This window comes from Hylaeus volcanicus, chromosome 9 (assembly GCF_026283585.1).
Source record: "Hylaeus volcanicus isolate JK05 chromosome 9, UHH_iyHylVolc1.0_haploid, whole genome shotgun sequence".
NCBI lineage: Eukaryota > Metazoa > Arthropoda > Insecta > Hymenoptera > Colletidae > Hylaeus > Hylaeus volcanicus.
In genome coordinates, this window is record NC_071984.1 from 2,052,946 (window position 1) to 2,071,438 (window position 18,493).

The 18,493-nt window shown below is 35.7% G+C and overlaps 4 protein-coding genes and 1 long non-coding RNA gene across 9 annotated transcripts; 3 read left to right on the forward strand and 2 right to left on the reverse strand.

Annotated features, from left to right (window-relative positions):
* Positions 1–851: 851 nt before the first annotated feature.
* On the reverse strand, positions 852–2,646 carry LOC128881792 (uncharacterized). Its single transcript, XR_008458172.1, has 2 exons — positions 2,213–2,646; positions 852–1,780 (listed from the first exon to the last, which is right to left on the reverse strand). It is a non-coding gene; the product is annotated as an uncharacterized LOC128881792 (long non-coding RNA).
* On the forward strand, positions 1,157–4,696 carry LOC128881791 (calcium and integrin-binding protein 1-like). Its single transcript, XM_054133114.1, has 6 exons — positions 1,157–1,293; positions 1,399–1,501; positions 1,609–1,756; positions 1,920–2,044; positions 2,237–2,355; positions 4,589–4,696. Exons 1-5 carry the CDS (start codon positions 1,199–1,201, stop codon positions 2,345–2,347), a joined length of 582 nt encoding a protein of 193 aa, XP_053989089.1. The 5' UTR covers positions 1,157–1,198; the 3' UTR covers positions 2,348–2,355; positions 4,589–4,696.
* On the forward strand, positions 2,847–8,637 carry LOC128881790 (annexin B9-like). 5 transcript variants are annotated; one of them, XM_054133112.1, is made up of 7 exons: positions 2,847–2,989; positions 5,679–5,719; positions 6,138–6,519; positions 6,613–6,692; positions 6,805–7,051; positions 7,141–7,322; positions 7,934–8,123. In XM_054133112.1, the coding sequence occupies exons 2-7, from the start codon at positions 5,690–5,692 to the stop codon at positions 7,982–7,984; spliced, it is 972 nt and encodes a 323-aa protein (XP_053989087.1). In that variant the 5' UTR covers positions 2,847–2,989; positions 5,679–5,689; the 3' UTR covers positions 7,985–8,123. The 5 variants fall into 5 exon arrangements, with proteins under 5 accessions (XP_053989087.1, XP_053989085.1, XP_053989084.1 ...); XM_054133110.1 differs by lacking the exons at positions 2,847–2,989; positions 7,934–8,123 and adding exons at positions 4,841–4,961; positions 8,181–8,637; XM_054133109.1 differs by lacking the exon at positions 2,847–2,989 and adding an exon at positions 4,841–4,961.
* Positions 8,638–8,782: 145 nt separating this feature from the next.
* Positions 8,783–11,990, reverse strand: LOC128881789 (protein TAPT1 homolog). Its single transcript, XM_054133108.1, has 7 exons — positions 11,594–11,990; positions 11,119–11,273; positions 10,945–11,042; positions 10,544–10,872; positions 10,361–10,458; positions 10,051–10,266; positions 8,783–9,960 (listed from the first exon to the last, which is right to left on the reverse strand). The coding sequence occupies exons 1-7, from the start codon at positions 11,736–11,738 to the stop codon at positions 9,457–9,459; spliced, it is 1,545 nt and encodes a 514-aa protein (XP_053989083.1). The 5' UTR covers positions 11,739–11,990; the 3' UTR covers positions 8,783–9,456.
* A 1,193-nt stretch (positions 11,991–13,183) lies between these two features.
* Positions 13,184–18,366, forward strand: LOC128882032 (nucleolar protein 58-like). The gene is made up of 5 exons (XM_054133593.1): positions 13,184–13,562; positions 13,860–14,133; positions 14,213–14,499; positions 14,601–14,832; positions 14,915–18,366. The coding sequence occupies exons 1-5, from the start codon at positions 13,374–13,376 to the stop codon at positions 14,974–14,976; spliced, it is 1,044 nt and encodes a 347-aa protein (XP_053989568.1). The 5' UTR covers positions 13,184–13,373; the 3' UTR covers positions 14,977–18,366.
* The last annotated feature ends 127 nt before the right edge of the window (positions 18,367–18,493 follow it).

Consider the following 18,493-nt stretch of genomic DNA (forward strand, 5'->3'; position numbering starts at 1 on the left):
CTTGAGCGTTTTCCCGATAGAGGCGCTGATCAGACTCCGTGAATGGGCGATACCAATTTCTGGCGGGAAAATTGAACTCGGGAAAAGATGGCGCCATTTATATTGTTTTCTTTACCGACACGTGTCGATAAAGAAAACATAGGGTAAAACGATCTAGCGGCGGAAAAAGAAACTATCGAGGACAAACTTGAGCGTTTTCCCGATAGAGGCGCTGATCAGACTCCGAGAATAGTTTGGTATATTCGCCGCTAGATGGCTACTCATTTGAGCGAAAATAGCGGGAAAATACCGAAAAGTTTCAAAGGGCAGGCTAGTTAAGTATAAATAAAAGCAGTAAATGTAAGGTGTATACAAAGCTACAAAAAAGTAATACTACTACAATTCCATGTAAAATCAGATGCAACCAATGTAAATATATTTGTTTCCACGCTACTACGCTACTGCAATTCTGTACAAAATAAGGTGTAACCAAGAAACAGGATAATAGAAATCAATGAAAGTCAGAAATAAAAAAAGAAATTGATCTTGGACGTTAACTGAGATTTTCTATTTAAATTAGTCATATGCAGGATCGTTCGAAAGGGACACGTGTCGGTAAAGAAAACAATATAAATGGCGCCATCTAGCGGAGAAAAAAGAAACTATCGAGGACAAACTTGAGCGTTTTCCCGATAGAGGCGCTGATCAGACTCCGAGAATAGTTTGGTGTATTCGCCGCTAGATGGCTACTCATTTGAGCGAAAATAGCGGGAAAATACCGAAAAGTTTCAAAGGGCAGGCTAGTTAAGTATAAATAAAAGCAGTAAATGTAAGGTGTATACAAAGCTACAAAAAAGTAATATTACTACAATTCCATGTAAAATCAGATGCAACCAATGTAAATATATTTGTTTCCACGCTACTACACTACTGCAATTCTGTACAAAATAAGGTGTAACCAAGAAACAGGATAATAGAAATCAATGAAAGTCAGAAATAAAAAAAGAAATTGATCTTGGACGTTAACTGAGATTTTCTATTTAAATTAGTCATATGCAAGATCGTTCGAAAGGGAATTGATACTCGAATGACGTTTATCAGTAAAATAGAATTAGGATGATGATATACGAGATTCTCTCCAAGAGAGATAACAGTTATCGTTACATTGATAATTACATTGATATCCTCGCGTTTGACAGTTGATTGTTTGTGCATCGCCATGGGAAACGTGTGGTCGAAAAACAATATTCTTAACGAGGAATCGGTTCAGACTTATGCTGAATTGACATACTTGACGAAAAACCAGATACAATAGTGAGCGATACAATTAAACAATTCCAAACACTCCTTCGAATACAACTTAATAATAATTCAATTAATTCTCATCTATTTTATCTTCAAAGCTCATTGTTTTTTCAGTATTGCCAAGCTGCTCGATAACATAGAGCCAGGGATACTTCGCGAGGATCTTCAACATCGTTTCTCTACAGACCAAATCGAGACGGTGTTCCCAGAAATTCGAGTAAGTCGAGTATCGTTTTAATTGTTACGTTCAACGAACATTTTCATTATTATTTTTACTCGCCACTCGTAGTAAGCAGCGAGTAGTGATTATGGAATTGCTTTCAGTGCAGTCCATTTCGCGACTCGATATATCGAGTTTTCTCCTCCAAAAATGATCGACACCTGTCCCTCGAAGACGTTTTGGACCTGTGCTCAGCTTTCTCTGAAAATGCCGACGACGAGGCTCGTGCTGCCTGGGCATTTTCTATTTTCGGTAATAATCTCGTAGCATTTCCAACTGCAACGATAAAAAAACATCTATTATCAAGGCTAATTATTAACATGAATTTTTAATTTTTTTTCTTGTTGTAAAACGACACTCTTTCAAGGCGACTAAACTCGAACGTAAACTTGGATATATTTTTCTCTGTCTCCAGACTTTGACGGCGATAATCAAATTTCAATCGACGATTTAATCGAGGCTACGCAAAGACTAACAGGGAATGATCAGGATGATCCTGCAGTCATCGATAGAGAGGAGGCTGAACATGTCGCACGAATGGTAAGTGCTCGATAATATTTATGAAAGTAACAGTCACAAGAGATAACGATTCCCATCGCATAAAACACATCGCTAATAGTCGTTTAATATTATTTCAAAATTTAACCCTGTCACCAAAATATTTACTACTAACAACTATATCGTAACGGCACGTAGTTGTATACGTACTAATTTTATTTTTCCAATAATTAGGTGCTTCAAGAAATGGTCTTCACTCAAATAGGAAGCATATCATTCGAGGAATTCATACGTTTCGTTTCGAGGATCCCAGAACTTTTGTCCACGTTTCGTTTCCGAATTTAATTGCACTCGTGAGAGAACCATCGCAACAACTATTATACTCTATATTTATAATATCATACTCGTGTCCAAATCTATTTAATCTCCAGGCCGATGTTCCGCAGTTCCCTAACAAACAAATGCAGGAAATGCGTTTGCTGACGATTACGTCGTCAGTAATACCGTCCATCGCGTGAGAAATAGTTGCTAAGCGAGTCAGCAATGCCGTTACGTTCGTTCCTGTATCGTATCATTCATTCGACGAACCCCGAGGTCTCGCAATCAGTGAATAGCTCAACGATGACCCAAACTGCGTCGTGAGTCATACGACCATCACCTTGTCCTTATTTAACGCCGATCTCATACAGCGGCGGTCGACGAACGTTTGTCGCCACTCTCCATTCTTTTCGCATCGCTTATGCCAACTTGCGCACTTTGTTTCCACGTCACAGTCGAGAGTATACCAGAGTATACCTCTTGGCCCCCACCAGGGGACTTCTTTCCTCTTGTTTATATAATTCGTACCGTGATTCTGCGACCAGTATAAACTTCTATCATTCGTCTGGCTTTTATTTCTTGCTTCTAAGGCTAGCAAGTAATTTACTTACAATTAGATAGTGATATAGTGGAAGGTGCTTTGGTTCAGTGGTTCGGTGTAGTGAAAAGGTAAGGAATAATGGCACTGAATTGTTTATCAAGTATGTATGCCTTTAATACTCTTTGGAAAGAAAGAATATGGAATCTTAATCCTTTGCTATTCCAAGTCTAATTGGATCACTCGGATGTAGTCTTCATATATTTTCATTAAACCATGTTGATTTAGTTATTCGTTATGTATCTGGATTTTTATATCCTTTGGGAATCTTTGAGGTACAAGTTCTTTGTGTGTTGGTAGACTCCTGTGTACATTGAATCATTAGGCTAAAACAGAACATGAGATGTTAATGCTTTATACTTCCAAGTCTGACTAGATTATTCAGATACTTATTCTTAGAGACATTCTAGTATATTTCCATTGAATCATGTTAATTTATGTGTACTTACATGTGGTCGATAGAATTTGAAGTGTATAGTCTAATGAATTGCCATGATGTTTCCATTGCTCAGGAATCTGAGAAAAGAACCAAGTTAATTAAAGGAAAGAAATAATCGACGTTTTTCTTTGGTATATTGTAGATACAAAATGATCTACTTATGTGTATCAGAGGACTTTTATCTCCTACCGCAATATTGATAGACTTTCTGTTTTTCCTAATTCATTTACGGTGTTGAGGTGGCAGTTAATCTTTATTACACTTTCAAGATATCAATGTTTCGTATAAATGTTGGTGCAAATATATTTCATTATTCAAAAATTAAAGCCTCCAAGCTTTCCCTACTACATGTATTCTTCTATAAACAAATAAATAACGTATAGATCACCAACAACGTTCAAGGACTGATTTTCTTCCTATTCTGATTGCTATTAAACAATTATCAACAAATCCTTGTGCCAGAACACGTTTACGACATCGTTAATATTCGCCTCATTTGATTATTTATTAACTTATCAAAGATAATTGACGAATTCTTACACACCTGATATAAAATATGGATCATTAGCAACCACCAAGGACCTGTATCCTTCCGATTCTCATTGTTAGTCAATTGTTATTAACGTTTTCTTAATGGTCGGTATATGTCAAAATTTAAATTTGCCACCAGTGGCGCCAGCCTGCGGAGTGTCGCCAAAAGCTCCGGATACTAGGATCACAGAATCGGCGAAGAGCTCTTCGTTTGTCGATCGCTTATTATTGCTCTAGTGTTGTTAATAACTATTCGAGCAACCTGTAATTTACACGAGACCTTGCTGAAGGTTCAAACTTTAAGTGCCATGTGCTCCAATTTCCCCAGCCGATCGTAATTAATTTGTAATTAATCCCTGAATGTTTGACCCCTCTGTTTTACTTTCTCTCTCGCTCAGTTTCAAGCGTATACCTCCCGAGCTGTTCTAATACTTATCCGGAGCTTCGGCGGCAGTCCGCTAGATGGCGCCACGGATAGGAAATTTAAATTTGACATATACGAACTATTAAAAAAACGTTAATAACTGGGTAATAATAATGACAATCATAAGGAGACCGGTCCTTGAAGCTTGCTAATGATCCATACTTTATACTGTGTGCGTAGAAATGCATCAATAATCTGTGGTAAGTCAATAAATGATTAGATAAAGCGATGAACGTGTATGAGGCGAGTGCTGACAATGTTTTGAATGTTTTGTAGGGTATGTATGATGCTAAGAAGCTTTGTATAAGGGAATCTAGCTGTTACAACAATTTATTGTTATTTGTCGGCATCGCCACGCCTTAAAGGTAATTAATTACAGTCGCAAAATCGTGTACGCTACGCTTGCTGTGCTCAGGAACGCGCAAATATATAATCGCATACTCTGTCGCGTTGTCGAACATTTCCTATACCATTCACGTAAGTATACACATTGGCCAGACTCGATTCTCCCACCAAAGAATGTCCATGACGATACTCAGACAGCCAGTTCTCCCTGGTTCTCCCACTTTCCTTTAGTCAGTCGCGAACAGCGAAGAACGCGTGGAATCCAACAGAGGATTGAACAAGATCTACCATTACTTCAAACAAGGTAGAAGCCACACCCTGGACAGTTTCTTCTTCGTTACCAATCAATACAAACTTTGGAATCGCTATACAGCATCTTGGCAGGCTTCCTGGTATCGATACTTCATTCTAAAATTGTTCAACCGTTGTTTTTCGACGTATTATAGCGCTAGACGATGAGATCATTGCTGGTTTAACGGTACCAAAGCCTGATACGAAATCAGCAGTCTATAGGCGTTATAATTCATCTGTATCGTTCAATTCTAGTCTCCCAGGTTCTGAATATCGTTTCCTTTTAATATCAATTTTATTACACGTTTCTATATAATTCAAATAAATAATTCTTTGCAAATCAATTTCTCTTTTTGTAACCATAAAGTTGGACGTATCCTGAATACAAATTTATTTTGTATGATCTCGAGCTGTTGTAGCGTAAATTTGAACATTAACCCTTTCCTTTCGATCGCAGGATATACCCGACACTCTGGCGGAACCGCCGGCGCCGTAGCGAAAGAGTGAAGGGTTGAAAGCTTTGACCTAAATAGCGAGAGTTTGAAATTATATTATCAGGAGCGTCACTGGTTCGATCGCGATGGATCGTGACCTTGAAAGTTGTGACGTCATGACGGCGCAAAATAAAGAAATTCAAACATTATCACTTTAGTCAGAGAAAACAAATATAATTATAATAGAATAGAATTATTTAAATACTTTATTGTTTAACGTAATACTTATTTTTCAGCCCTTTTGAAGATGTCTGCCAGCCAGTACTATCACGTGCAGGTAATCATCATTTTTTTTTGTTCAGTCTTATGCGTTTGTTTTACTTACATACTCTGCTACTAGGAATAATTAAAATTGATGTTCTGCATAGGCGGTGTGTGCAGAATAAATAAAAAAGTATGACGCAATTTCACAATGACTCATTCCAACCGTGTATATATTACATGATTTAATTCCAAGAACAAGATGAAACATATTCATTAAATGATACGTTTATTCCAGAATCAGTAATTTACATAAAGAGTTCCCCAAGCACGATTCAGTATCACTTCTTACTGAAACTTTTTATTGTACACAATTTTTCACAGTGAAAGTAGTATGTAAATTATTAAAGTAATCTAGATTTTTATAAATATATAAGATTTAAAGCATTAAATCTAATATATAATATATTTAATATGATACATGTTTGCTTTAGTGCACACCAACAGTGTACCCTGCGGATCCCTTCAACCCAGAGGAAGATGCAGCCCTCCTTAGAACCGCCATGAAGGGCTTTGGCACAGACGAACAGACTATTGTCGACGTCCTCGCCCATCGTGGCATCGTTCAGCGTCTCGAGATAGCAGATAAATTCAAGACAATGTATGGAAAGGACTTAATCTCTGAATTAAAATCAGAACTGGGTGGCAATTTCGAGAATGCCATCTTGGCATTAATGACGCCCTTGCCAGAATTCTATGCCAAAGAGCTTCATAAAGCAATTTCTGGAATGGGCACGGACGAAGGTGCCCTGATTGAGGTGCTAGCGTCGCTTAGTAACTACGGAGTTAAGACCATATCTGCTGTTTACAAAGATTGTAAGCGTACTTGTCCATTTCATGTTAGCGTTATTCATGTATAATCTCATTTGGATAGATTCTAAACTTGCATTCTTTAATATTTATTCGCAGTGTATGGAAATGAGCTGGAGGATGATCTGAAGAGCGATACTTCTGGCCATTTTAAGAGGCTACTGGTCTCTCTCTGCTGTGTAAGCAACTTTTAATGTAGCTATCGTAATAATGGATACTATTTGGATAACTTGTTTGATGTACTTGGATGTACTAGTTAATTATTAAGGGTTCTTTGCATTATGTTCAAAGGCCAACAGAAACGAGAACTCAGACGTCGACGAAGAAGCTGCAATAGCTGACGCTGAGAGACTCCTAGAAGCTGGCGAAGGCCAATGGGGAACAGACGAGAGTACATTCAATGCTATCCTCATTACTAAAAGCTTCCCTCAATTGAGAAAGATTTTCAAGGAGTACGAACGTCTCTCTGGGAACAGTCTCGAGGACGCCATCAGAAGGGAATTCTCAGGATCCCTCGAAGATGGTTATCTTGCAGTGGGTAGGGAATATTAATATCATACTTGAAATAAGTACGATCTCCACGAGTGATCAATATCTAATAGTTATTGTATTATCTTTTTTATTTAGTGAAATGTACCCGCGACAAGACTGGCTACTTCGCGGAACGCCTATACAAAGCAATGCGTGGCCTAGGCACTGACGACACAACCTTAATTCGCATAATCGTAGCACGATCAGAGATCGATCTAGGAGACATCAAAGACACCTATCAAAGAATCTATGGCCAGTCCCTCGCAGGCGACATCGACGTAAGTTGATGCGCATTCAATTCTTCCATTTAATTAACTATGCACACTTACCTTAATTGCCTACACAATCTGGTATTTAACTTTTATCGTACCATACCTTGGCTGTCCATGATTTTCCATGAATTTCAGGATGACTGCTCGGGGGACTACAAGAGGCTCTTGCTTGCCTTACTTGGATGAACGCATTTTATGTTCGACAGCCTCTTTTTTTTTTCGTATCACACTTTAATACTAGGGATAATTATTTAAGATAAGCTTTGTAGACGATTAAAATTATTTCACTGTTTTAAATTAGAGCGATACTTGGTGATTACGGTATTGCATTTTTTCTTTCGTCGACAGATCTGCAAAAATTAGTCTCTGTGAGACCGAACGAGTAATAAATGATATTAATCACTCTTTTTGTTGTTATTAAAAATGACATGTTGAAATATTAATCAATGATTAATTCGCGAACCAACCAACTAATTCTACATTCTACTAATTAAGAATCTCTTCAATGTGCGTGCATGCGTGTATACTGACATTTATATACATAAATACAATAATATTTACTCTATTTCACATTAACATCGCTTTAATTTTTCCCACGATTCTGCTTGCATTTCCAGAGTGACTGCAGCGAAGAATTTAAGCGGCTTCTGATCGCACTTTTGAATTAATGAGTCATGGAAGGGAACGCGTATATTTTATTTACGAACGCCAAAACACGGGAATCTCTAACATAAATGTTGATAATACCCATTCCACTCTATTGTACCATCTATAATTGTTTATAATAAAGCTGCACGTGTACAGCGAGCTATCCGTTTGTTTTAAAGCGTAAAACAAAAACACCTGTGTCTTCTTTGCTTCCAGAGCGATTGTACCGCTGAGTGGAAACGCCTCCTGATCGCGATGCTGAATTAAGAAAACGTTTCAGCGTTGTTGTAATTAAAATTCGTCCAGATAAATACTCGAATGTTTACCAAAGCTCTATATAAAGCAGCACTAGGAAGATTATCGTTGTTCGAGGTTTGAATTATATTGGAAAGATTGAGCTAAACAAACGAAGTTAGAGAATATTGAAATCGAGAAATTTTTGGAGCTTCGCGAATGTGAATAATTGTTAAATGTGATTGAAATGTATACATTCCTCTTGTTTTAAATATAGTCGATAGTTTGCATTCCATAAATATACATTGTTATACATATATTATTTTATACTAGAGTTGTGGCTACAAAATTTTTTATGTGAAATTAAACCTAGTCTGTGATGACATGTGCAAAACGATATTTGTTATTATACATCAAATATATTTAAAGCATTATATGACATTATGTAATTGTTATTTTAATCAAATTAACGATTACCTCATCTATAATAATTACAAATACATTTGGTATGATTTTCATTGAAATTAAAGAGAGGGGCGTGTAAAAAAAATGCAAATTTTATTATTTCATGTTTTTTCAAAGTCTTTTTATTTGTCTTTCCATCGAATAAACATAAATACATATGTTATTTATACTTATTTGTCACTGATTCAAAGGTATCGAACTATAACCATTCGTTGCGTTTAAAAATATCCCATGGGGCCAATGTGCGTATAAAAATACTTTCGATACGCATATAATACAGCATATTAGGAGAATATTGTAGTAACAAAAAGATTGATCGTTAACATTTCAAGAAACCAGAAAGTATCGTAAAGAAATATCTTTATCGATCCTTCGTGTACTTGCTGATTAACTGAATTCAAGTTTTTGATTCTCCTCTACTGAGACTAGTCAATTAGTATCCTCACCGTTTCCTCCTTATCGGTATAACAATGCAATAACAATGTACAAATTCTCCATACTGAATGTGTGGAGTCTTAGAAAAAATAAAATAATAAAATTTGTACTGCTGCCTTACCATAAGAGAACAATATTACAACTGTTAATTAATATATAAAACGTTCTGCACTTGAAACAATAATTTTCTAAATTCTGTCAACAAAAGTATTTTACAATAGTAATCCTAACAAATACTGGATACTTATTACTACACATTTCGAGTAGTCAAACTTACATGTATACAAGTTCGTTTTGTATAAAGGAATTTTTATTGCAAAATAATCGTAACTATCATCAATAAAAATAATAATTTTCACTAGGAAATTTCTTTGCTAACTTGGTCCTTATCTCCTTGCACCTCCTCTTTCAAAATAGTCTCGTTCAAGCAAACGTTATTCAAACTAATCGCGCTATTGGAAAACATTGCAGTGGCTAAATTTGGTTTTTTCTCGTCGATATTAGTCAAAGATGTTGTCCTGTCGTCGGAATCCTTGGAATGCGACGAAATCAAATCGCACGCCGTACCAAGAATCACCACGCTATTTAGAATTCTTAACGCTACTAAAATTAGGTATGCTAGAAGCAACAAAATTATGTTCGCTGGCTTCACTGGCGGTGTGACGGTGGTGCAAAGCACTTTTCCTATTGCAACACCCAAGGGGAGAGGAATGAAACCCATCCTGCGGGCGACCAAATCCGAGGGGTCCGAGAAAGCGGTTTCTTGGCGAGTTTGGGCCATGTCGTACGCCAGACTGATAGTATAGTCTGTGTAGACTGTGGAACGAAGCTCGTTGAAACGAGTTATGAACGCATGTTTCACCTGCAACAGATAAAACGGGAGGATTAATCAAATTTAAAAAGTTACTCGATTCCCTATGGATCAGTACACTTGGTATATTTGATTACCTACCCAGTCTACAAGCATTTCAGCGAACAACAAGATTATACAGTCTGGCAAGAGTACTGCGAGTCGTTCAGCTTTCCATGCGTACTCTTTCATCGTCTGCAGATTTACAGCCAGAAGAAGCATCATTAAGTGGAAACGTTCCCTCACGTCCGCGCATGATAGTTGAAAGAGATTGTTTTTGTCGAATTTCTTAAAGACGGAGCCTTTCAACTCAACGAACTGAAACATAAGTTTACATTGAGTTACTCTGCTTGTGATAAATGAAAAGATATACTTTTTTAATAAGAACACATGAATTCAAGCATTTACTTACGTTATTAGACATCATTATAGTAAGTAAAGCTTTATTACTACTGTTTATCGCGACGTTCAAAGTGGTTGCTTGGAAAAGTACCAATATGCTGTGCAATACTTCAAAAATAAGCAACATGTAGGAAAATATATCCATTAATATTGAAATATTTCTTTTCGTATATTTGCATTAATTAAAGGATACGAACATAAGCAACAGCGAACAGCAAATGTGGCAAGGTACCCAAATTCTGAGATCCTGCTTGTGTCTTGGATCTAGGTTCTGTTGCAGTCCACAAAAGGGCATCTATAGTGTCTTGACCAAAAGCACTGAACAGTCTGTCGCCAACTTCCAGCATGTTATAAAATATGTACAGTTTTATTACAGATTGGCTCTTTACCAAGTGGTACATCATAGAAGTATCAACCTTCCACGTGGCTGCCCAACAACTGATCACTAAAATTCCCTTCAAGAGATCACAGATCTCTGCTGGTCTCAAGTGCCTCTCTCCGATTTTTAAGGTTTCCCTCTTTCTAAATTATAAATTAATATTATACGAGATGTATTATACAAAAAGTTTCTGAAAATTCTATTTGAAATTTTACCCTAAACAGTGCCAGAGATATCTTGTAACTATTGCCCATAATGCCATAATGAATCTTAATGGTAAAAATGTATAAACAAAGAGAAAGGAGTCTGCACACTGTAAAACAAAATTACGTTTGTGTTAATTTTATTTATACATTTAATAGAGAAAAATATTTTAGGACTCTCCTTACTTGTAGGAAGCCATAAATCATGAACTTTTCCAATTCTCTTGGAATTTTGATAAAAGAATAAATCTTCTCCCTCCTTGCAGAGAATCTCTCTTCGTCATATTCTAATTGATATCCTCTGGTTAACTCTGTTCGTAGAAATTTAGTCAGGGACACACCTACAATCAGGATAAGACATAATTGTATTGGTTGGTGCTTGAATAATAATAATAATAATTATATGACTTGAATGAAAAATCAAAAGCCAAGATTTTTAGGTAAAATAATGCTTCATGGGGATAGTCTCAAGTTCTTACTTATTTTTAAGTATTACAAAATTTGCTGCAATCAGAAATTTATCAAAAGAAGATAACTCTAACTTATATCTTTTAGCAGACTTTGCAAAGTCATTGCTGTCACGTATTGTTGTCATACGATAATCAATTCCATATTGTGGGTATATAATCACTGAACAAATAACAATTAAACAAACAATTACCTTGCCTCTTCTCCTCATGTTTCCCAACGTTTAACTGACTCTTCACATCGTCAATTTTATTTCTTTGCCCATCAAACGATTCTGCAGGTTTGAATCTTATGTATTTCTTGTCGCCGTAATTTTGACAATTTTCATCAAAATTCATTGTTTAGTTTCCACTCATTCCTTCCTTTGCTGCTGAATAACCTCAATTTATCGTGTCAGGAATACCAATTATATCTTTAATGTTCAGTATTGGAATACTTGGTACTATTGTAATTTTCTTTTTCATTAACACTTGCAGCAGTTTAATTACATACACGTTTAAATCATGTCCACCATTAATCGTTATATAAACTAAAATCTTTAGAAAAATAAACCGATTCAATTTTGCCTGGCAGGGTCAAATATGAATGAGATGTACTGCTACCGATAAATGTCGATAATTTGCCATTTTAATCACCGCCATCCGTGGCGAAATGCTCAAGTTTGTTGTGGATATAGTTCCCACTGTTGTCGCTAGATAGCGACACTTTGTAAAGTATTGGGGGTTATACATATTTATCAATTTTTACATGTATAGTTCTTCGCACATGTTTCATACTTCACATCGATAATTGTTTGTAATTGGCTATTGCGTTTGAACGTAGCGGATTTAAATTACGTTTTGAATATTTATATACATTCATTATGTCTTCTATATTTTAGACTTTTATATTAATATCAGTCTCCATACTTTCATGTACTTATAAACGAGAAACGTCCGGGAATAATAGTAGCCATATGTATATCCTGTTCTTCGAGCAAGTTAGTCTCTGATTGGCTGCAAGTTTTATGGTGGTGGAAAAGTTTGTCGAGAAACGTTAAACCGCGTGCGCAAACGATCGAGGGCGAAGAAGCAGGGAAGAAGTTTGGGAAGAAGCAGCGTCATCCCCTCTTCAAACATCCCGCCGGCGCCCGCGCCGCCTAGTTGCTAAAGTTAGATTAAAATTAGATATCTGCTTCATGGTATTACTTGAGCGATTTAAATGTTTCGGTTTCGCGAACTTTAAACGACGACAAGTACCGACGGAAACCGACGGTTACCGACACTGAAATTTTCATAGCTGTGTTGGTGGTACTCATCGATAAGTTAGATACGCGTGCGCGTGATGCCTACTAACGCCACGTGGATTTATGTCTCCAACTAAAATGCTAAAAACCTTTGAGTATATAGAAAACCTTTATCTATATACTGAAAGCTAAAAACGTGGTTCCATTTCTCCGCATTTGCGTTTGGCCTCCCTGAGTAGAACTGCTAGTTGTGTAATACACAGTAAAAACCTTTGAGTAATACTCAATGAGTAAAACCCATTGAGCTCAATGACTCTCGGCGAAACATCCAAGTTCACAACTTTCAACCCAAAACAAACAAACATTTACAGAAAATACAATTTTTACAATCCCTCTAAAACCTAAAAACCATCAATTCATTAGTATAATAGCTATCCCCATCCTTGTAAACCATCTTGAAAACATAGATAAATCCCTAAAATGAACCGTGACTTGACTCCGCAGTGGAGTGTCAGAGCCGCGTCAGCGAAGAGTGGCGCCCGCCTGGCAGCCATTAATTCCCAATCTGTCCGCCAGGGCGCAATGTTTTGAGTCGCGAGAAATCCCTGATCCGTGCCGTGTGCGTTGAGCGTCCGGTTCCACCGATCATCGTCGAGTTGTAACCGTATGTGCTGTCGCCGTCGCTCCATTGCCGTCCCTCATTTCCGTCGTCGGTCCCGCACGCGTTGACACGTCCCTTTCGACCGCCATGGACGTGACCCTGCTGCTTCAGCACTCGCAATATGCGTTGCCCGTCGGTGTCGTGCTCCTCTGCGCTATCCTCGTCTTCGTCTTTGGCTTCAAGAAGGCTGAGCAACCACCGTTTGCACAGCTCTCAGGGGGCTCCGACGTGGACAGGAAATTCGCCAGCAAGAAACGCAGCAAGATCAAAGAAAAGGTTAGCATGTTATTTCTGAATGAATCCATGTATGCCTAACTCCATATGGTTTGATTATGGTAGGAGTATTATATTGTAATCAGCTGGGATCTCTAGTCGAGGAACAGGGTCTTTCTCCACCCCTAAAACGTGGTTCATGTATGTCTGTTGCGAAGAGAATATCACCATGAATCCCAAAGTTTTCTCTGATTTTTCTTCTTCTCTTTTTCTCTTTCTACTTTGCATTCTGTGTCTCTTGTACTCGAATGCTGAGAAATCAAAATGAATATGTTAGTATTTTAATAATATGTATTACAGAGGTCTGCCAATGGCCAAGTGGCAACTGAGAAAGCCAGCCCTGTTAAAAAGTCTGTATCCACGAAGGTAGATGTGAAGAAAGCTGCTCCAAAAGCAGAGGATATCGAAGGAAAGTTGAAGGAACAGAAGCAGGAAAATAATAAAGTTTCAGCAACTAAGAAGGAGAAGGATCAGGTTACGGCAAAGGCTGGTAAGGAGAACAAGGTTGAACAGGTGAAGAATAAGAAAAACTTGAAGAACTTGTTCCAAGAGAAACCTGTAGATTTTGATGAAGGCAAGTTTCTATAAGATTCTTTCTAAATATCTAAATATAATAATTGCAGAGTAATGATTATTGTATATTCCAACTCTAGGGGATTGGGAGCAGGCTTATTCCAGAAAGGATAAGAAAAATAAGAAGAAAGAGGAAGAGTCCCCTTCCAAGAAGAATAAGAAGAATGTTAAGAAGTCTGATTTAATTAACGAAGCTGTGGCTAAACAAAAAGACTTAGAGAAGGCTGAAATTAAAGACAAAGTTGCCAAAGACACAGAGAATAAAGAGTTGAAAGAAAAAGAGACTAAAGATATCATTCTTATACCCATCTCTAATAAGGAAATAATTGAAGAAAAAGAGCATCGCAAGGAAGAAGAGCAACTTAAGGTGAGAACATCTATTTATGTACAACTACCTTAAAATATCGTCATTTTAAATTCTTTGCTTGTAGAATTTGTTATCCTAATTCGTGTAACTTTTTATTCAAGATTGAAAAGGTAGAGAAAGAAGAAAAAAAAAGTACAAAGTCCAAGAAGGGTAAGAAGGTTTCTGAAAGCGAAAGCACGTCCACCTTGACACCATCTACCCCAAAGGTGGAGAATAAAATTCAAGAACAAAGAGCACAGAAGGACGAAGAAAACGAAAATGTTCCCGAAGATGTTGAACAGAAAAGTTCCAAAGTGCAAGAAAAAAGTGGTGCTGTTTTTGACGAACTAGGAGGTAATTATCTCTCCATATAAAAACAATTATGAAAAGACGAATTTATAGATCGATAATTTTTAATTTTTTGTTCATGATTTAGATGCCTGGACAGAAGCGAAACCACAAAAGAAGAGTAAAAAGAAAGCTCGCAAGGATAATTGAAGGTAATCTGGATGAAGGATCAAGGATGAAAATTACTTTTCATTTCTGAGAGGAGTAGCATGGGAATCCTGATCAGTCGGAACAGAATTTGTCATTTTGGGCTCATTGGGTGTGTCTTCAGCGACTTACCGATCAACCGGCTGACCAAATTGTTCCTTTCCCTTGTACATAACGCCAATTGGACTAGGTTGATCCATCAATTATGATTTATGGACGCTGCAGGTGCATAAGTGGACGTATGGAGAAAAAATTTTTGTAGATTACTAATTTTTTCACCATACTAATCGTTTGCTTCGATAAAGTCGCCTTGCATTTAGTAAAAAAAAGGCATAAGTCATAGTTTTCACTATAAAGTAATATACGTGTTACTCTTTTGAAAAATCTTCGTATATGTCCATAATAATGCAATTAGTATTGTATGATTTACAGGTGTATTTATAGTACATATTTATGAAACCTTCACGTTATACTTATATTGTTAAACGATCGTACTTACATCTTTTACATTTCATTTAAAGAAAATATTTTGTTAGGTCACTTTTGGTTTTCTATCCTCACGATTTGCATATTGTCCTTATGCTATTACAATTACTTAAAACTATATATCATCTGAACCTTCAAATATTAATTAAACCCTCTGTTCTCTTCAATTGCAGTCCAAGTTAATTGCAATTAATCATACACATGGAGAGAGTCGAAAGTTAAAACTTAGAAAGTGTGAAATATATCCCAAAATAATAAAATGCAAGACAATCTCTACACAGGGAAAGTTTGCATTACCGATGTAATTATGTCCTTTTCGATGTACTAACCAAGAGAAATATTTTCTTATACCCGTTAGCCTGTATTTTAATCCGGCATATAGATCTGTAATCATATGCTTTGTAACGATAAACTGTAGATAATATTTTATCATGCGAAATGCACCCGTAATGAGTTTTAAGGGTTGAAAAACGTATATATATTTATAAGAACATGCAAATCTGTGACAAAACTTGTGCCAAGTTGTGAAAAGAGATAAAACAAGGTGCAGCAAAAGTCATGAACACGCATAATTTAAATTTTATCCAAAGAATATATATATTAATATAATTTATATGGTATTCGACCTTAACATAACAATGAACAGCCACTTGAAATATTTAATTCATAGCATCAAATAGTTCGATTAATTGTATATTAAGCGTCGTACTAGCTTTTGTTGAAATTAAATTAAACAATTATGGAAAGATCTCATGAATGAATATAATGGATTCATTGTTTTTTTTAAATCTTTTCACAATCTAATCCAATCGTTCACATTTTATGCCATGTATAGATTATAATAAATGGGTGTACTGATTACTTGTTAAAATTTGTTTCTGAAATAATTTTTTAATCGATGTAATAACGATTCTTATATAATCGTTGTTACACGTATATGTACATAATTATGTACATTATAATTACTTACAAAAATGTAAGCGTTAAACTCTATAGAAGCAGCAGTGTCTTAAAAGGAGTACTATGTTTCTAGTTTATCTTTTAGTATATAAAATTTAAATATTCGAAACCTGTTGGTTTCCGTTTTCGAGAAAAAAGAGGGAGTAAAAAGAAATCATAGTTTGAAAAATGATAATAATTGCAGATATGTTAAAGTTAATTGCAGTTAATTATCGAATCGAAAATGGTTTTTTTTGTAATTGGGTGTTTTTAGTAATAGTTGCAGATATGTTTATCATAAATAAATTGTGTTGTAAAACGAAGATAAAAAGACACGCTACATGATTTTCTCGATACAATTTATAAACTATTGGCATTGACATGTTAATAGCTGTACAAGTACGGATATAATTAGTAAAGAGAAAAAGAAATGTGGGCTTCGGCGAATGAAATATTGTGATAAGTATATATTACATGTTCGAGGGTTACGTAAAACATTGTAAAATAGTACTATTAAATAATACTATCGTTTATAGCTTTTACTTACAAAAAGAAAATGAAAAAATATCCGCTTAAAATAGCTATTAATATTTTGTACTGTTATCTTTAATCTATTTTCACATCTATTTTCTTTGATATGCTTCTGTTACAAAATACGATATTCAGTCAAGATTATTCATAATAATATCTTATATATTTAAGTCTGTAATTGTCTACAGTGAAGAGGCTGCGTTCTCATAGTTCTACCAATTGCTTACAATGACCAAACATAAAAATCGATTACAAAATACCAAAACTTACACAGTGTAAGCGTTGGAGAAGCGTTATGATCAGTGTTAGAGCGTACAGATGAGATTGCAAAGGAAGTTTGAACTCGGAAAAGATTTACGTTGCAAAATATATAAGATTCTTTTGTTATTTTCTTATTTTTTTAGTCCTGAGCTTGCAGTTGCAATATTTCTCATTAAGAAACACATTGTACAATGGCCTTCCTTTCCATTGTGTAATTCTCATTACGCGTACTTAGTGGCAGCTAAGTCAAACTTGAACATACTTGTTGTTCTAAATGATGATACAATGTCGTAATTTAACACTGGTCATAATAGATGTTTATATTGATCGAATAATCGTCGAGGTACTTAAATTAAAAGACAGAATGGAGAAGTCGATGAGCTTGGAAGTGGTGGGAAGCTTGTAAGCGTGTTTATAAGAGGATATCATATTTTGAATAAGATTTGTATGCACTCTATTCATCGTCAGTCGAGTAATTGAACATTGGTATATAAATCACTGCTCGTTAATAAAATACAATTCCTAGCTCGTTGATAAAATAGATTAATTGAACAGGAATAAATGAAAGCATTGATTTCGTAAAATTTAATTCTCTTTGAGACCTTTGGTGACTAGTTGACCGTTTCTGGCTACAAAAATCAAGTTTAATCGTACTAATTACAATAGAAAAGAAGTAGATTACTGCTGTACATATGTATATTAACAATGTTCTTTTAATTAAACATGTATGTGCAATTTTATGGTGTACCTTAAAAGGAAAAGGATAATGAATGACTATGTCTTTATTGATAAGGTTTTAGAGGTATCGTAAATGTCCAACGAAATTGGTATGTTTTCGAGAACTTTTCATTGTAATTTTATGAAACTATTGTTCTCTAATTTGGTGACTCTTCTCGCGTTTAGTTGAAGAAAAATAAAAATATTTTTTGCTGAACAGAGCAGTGTGCGTGCGTGCATGTGTAATCTAAACGAAAACAGAAACCTTAAAACTATAGTGGCCTAACGCTTGCAATATTATTGGAATGATCGTGATACTCCAGGACTTTGATCATAATTAGATGTAGCGTAAACGATACGAGATGCAAATTGTCATAGTTATCAATAGTGTATTTTATTTTCCAAAAGTGTTGTAGCTATCGCAACGATATCTGTATAAATATATTTGTGTAAAACGCGTGTATTTCGGTCACTTGAAATCTTATTAATAGGATCAAATTTAACGTTAAGTCATACCAAGTGAGGTTTAATATAAACAAAACTTTGTTTCAAAGTTTGTTTAAAAAAAAATATAATTGGACGGAGA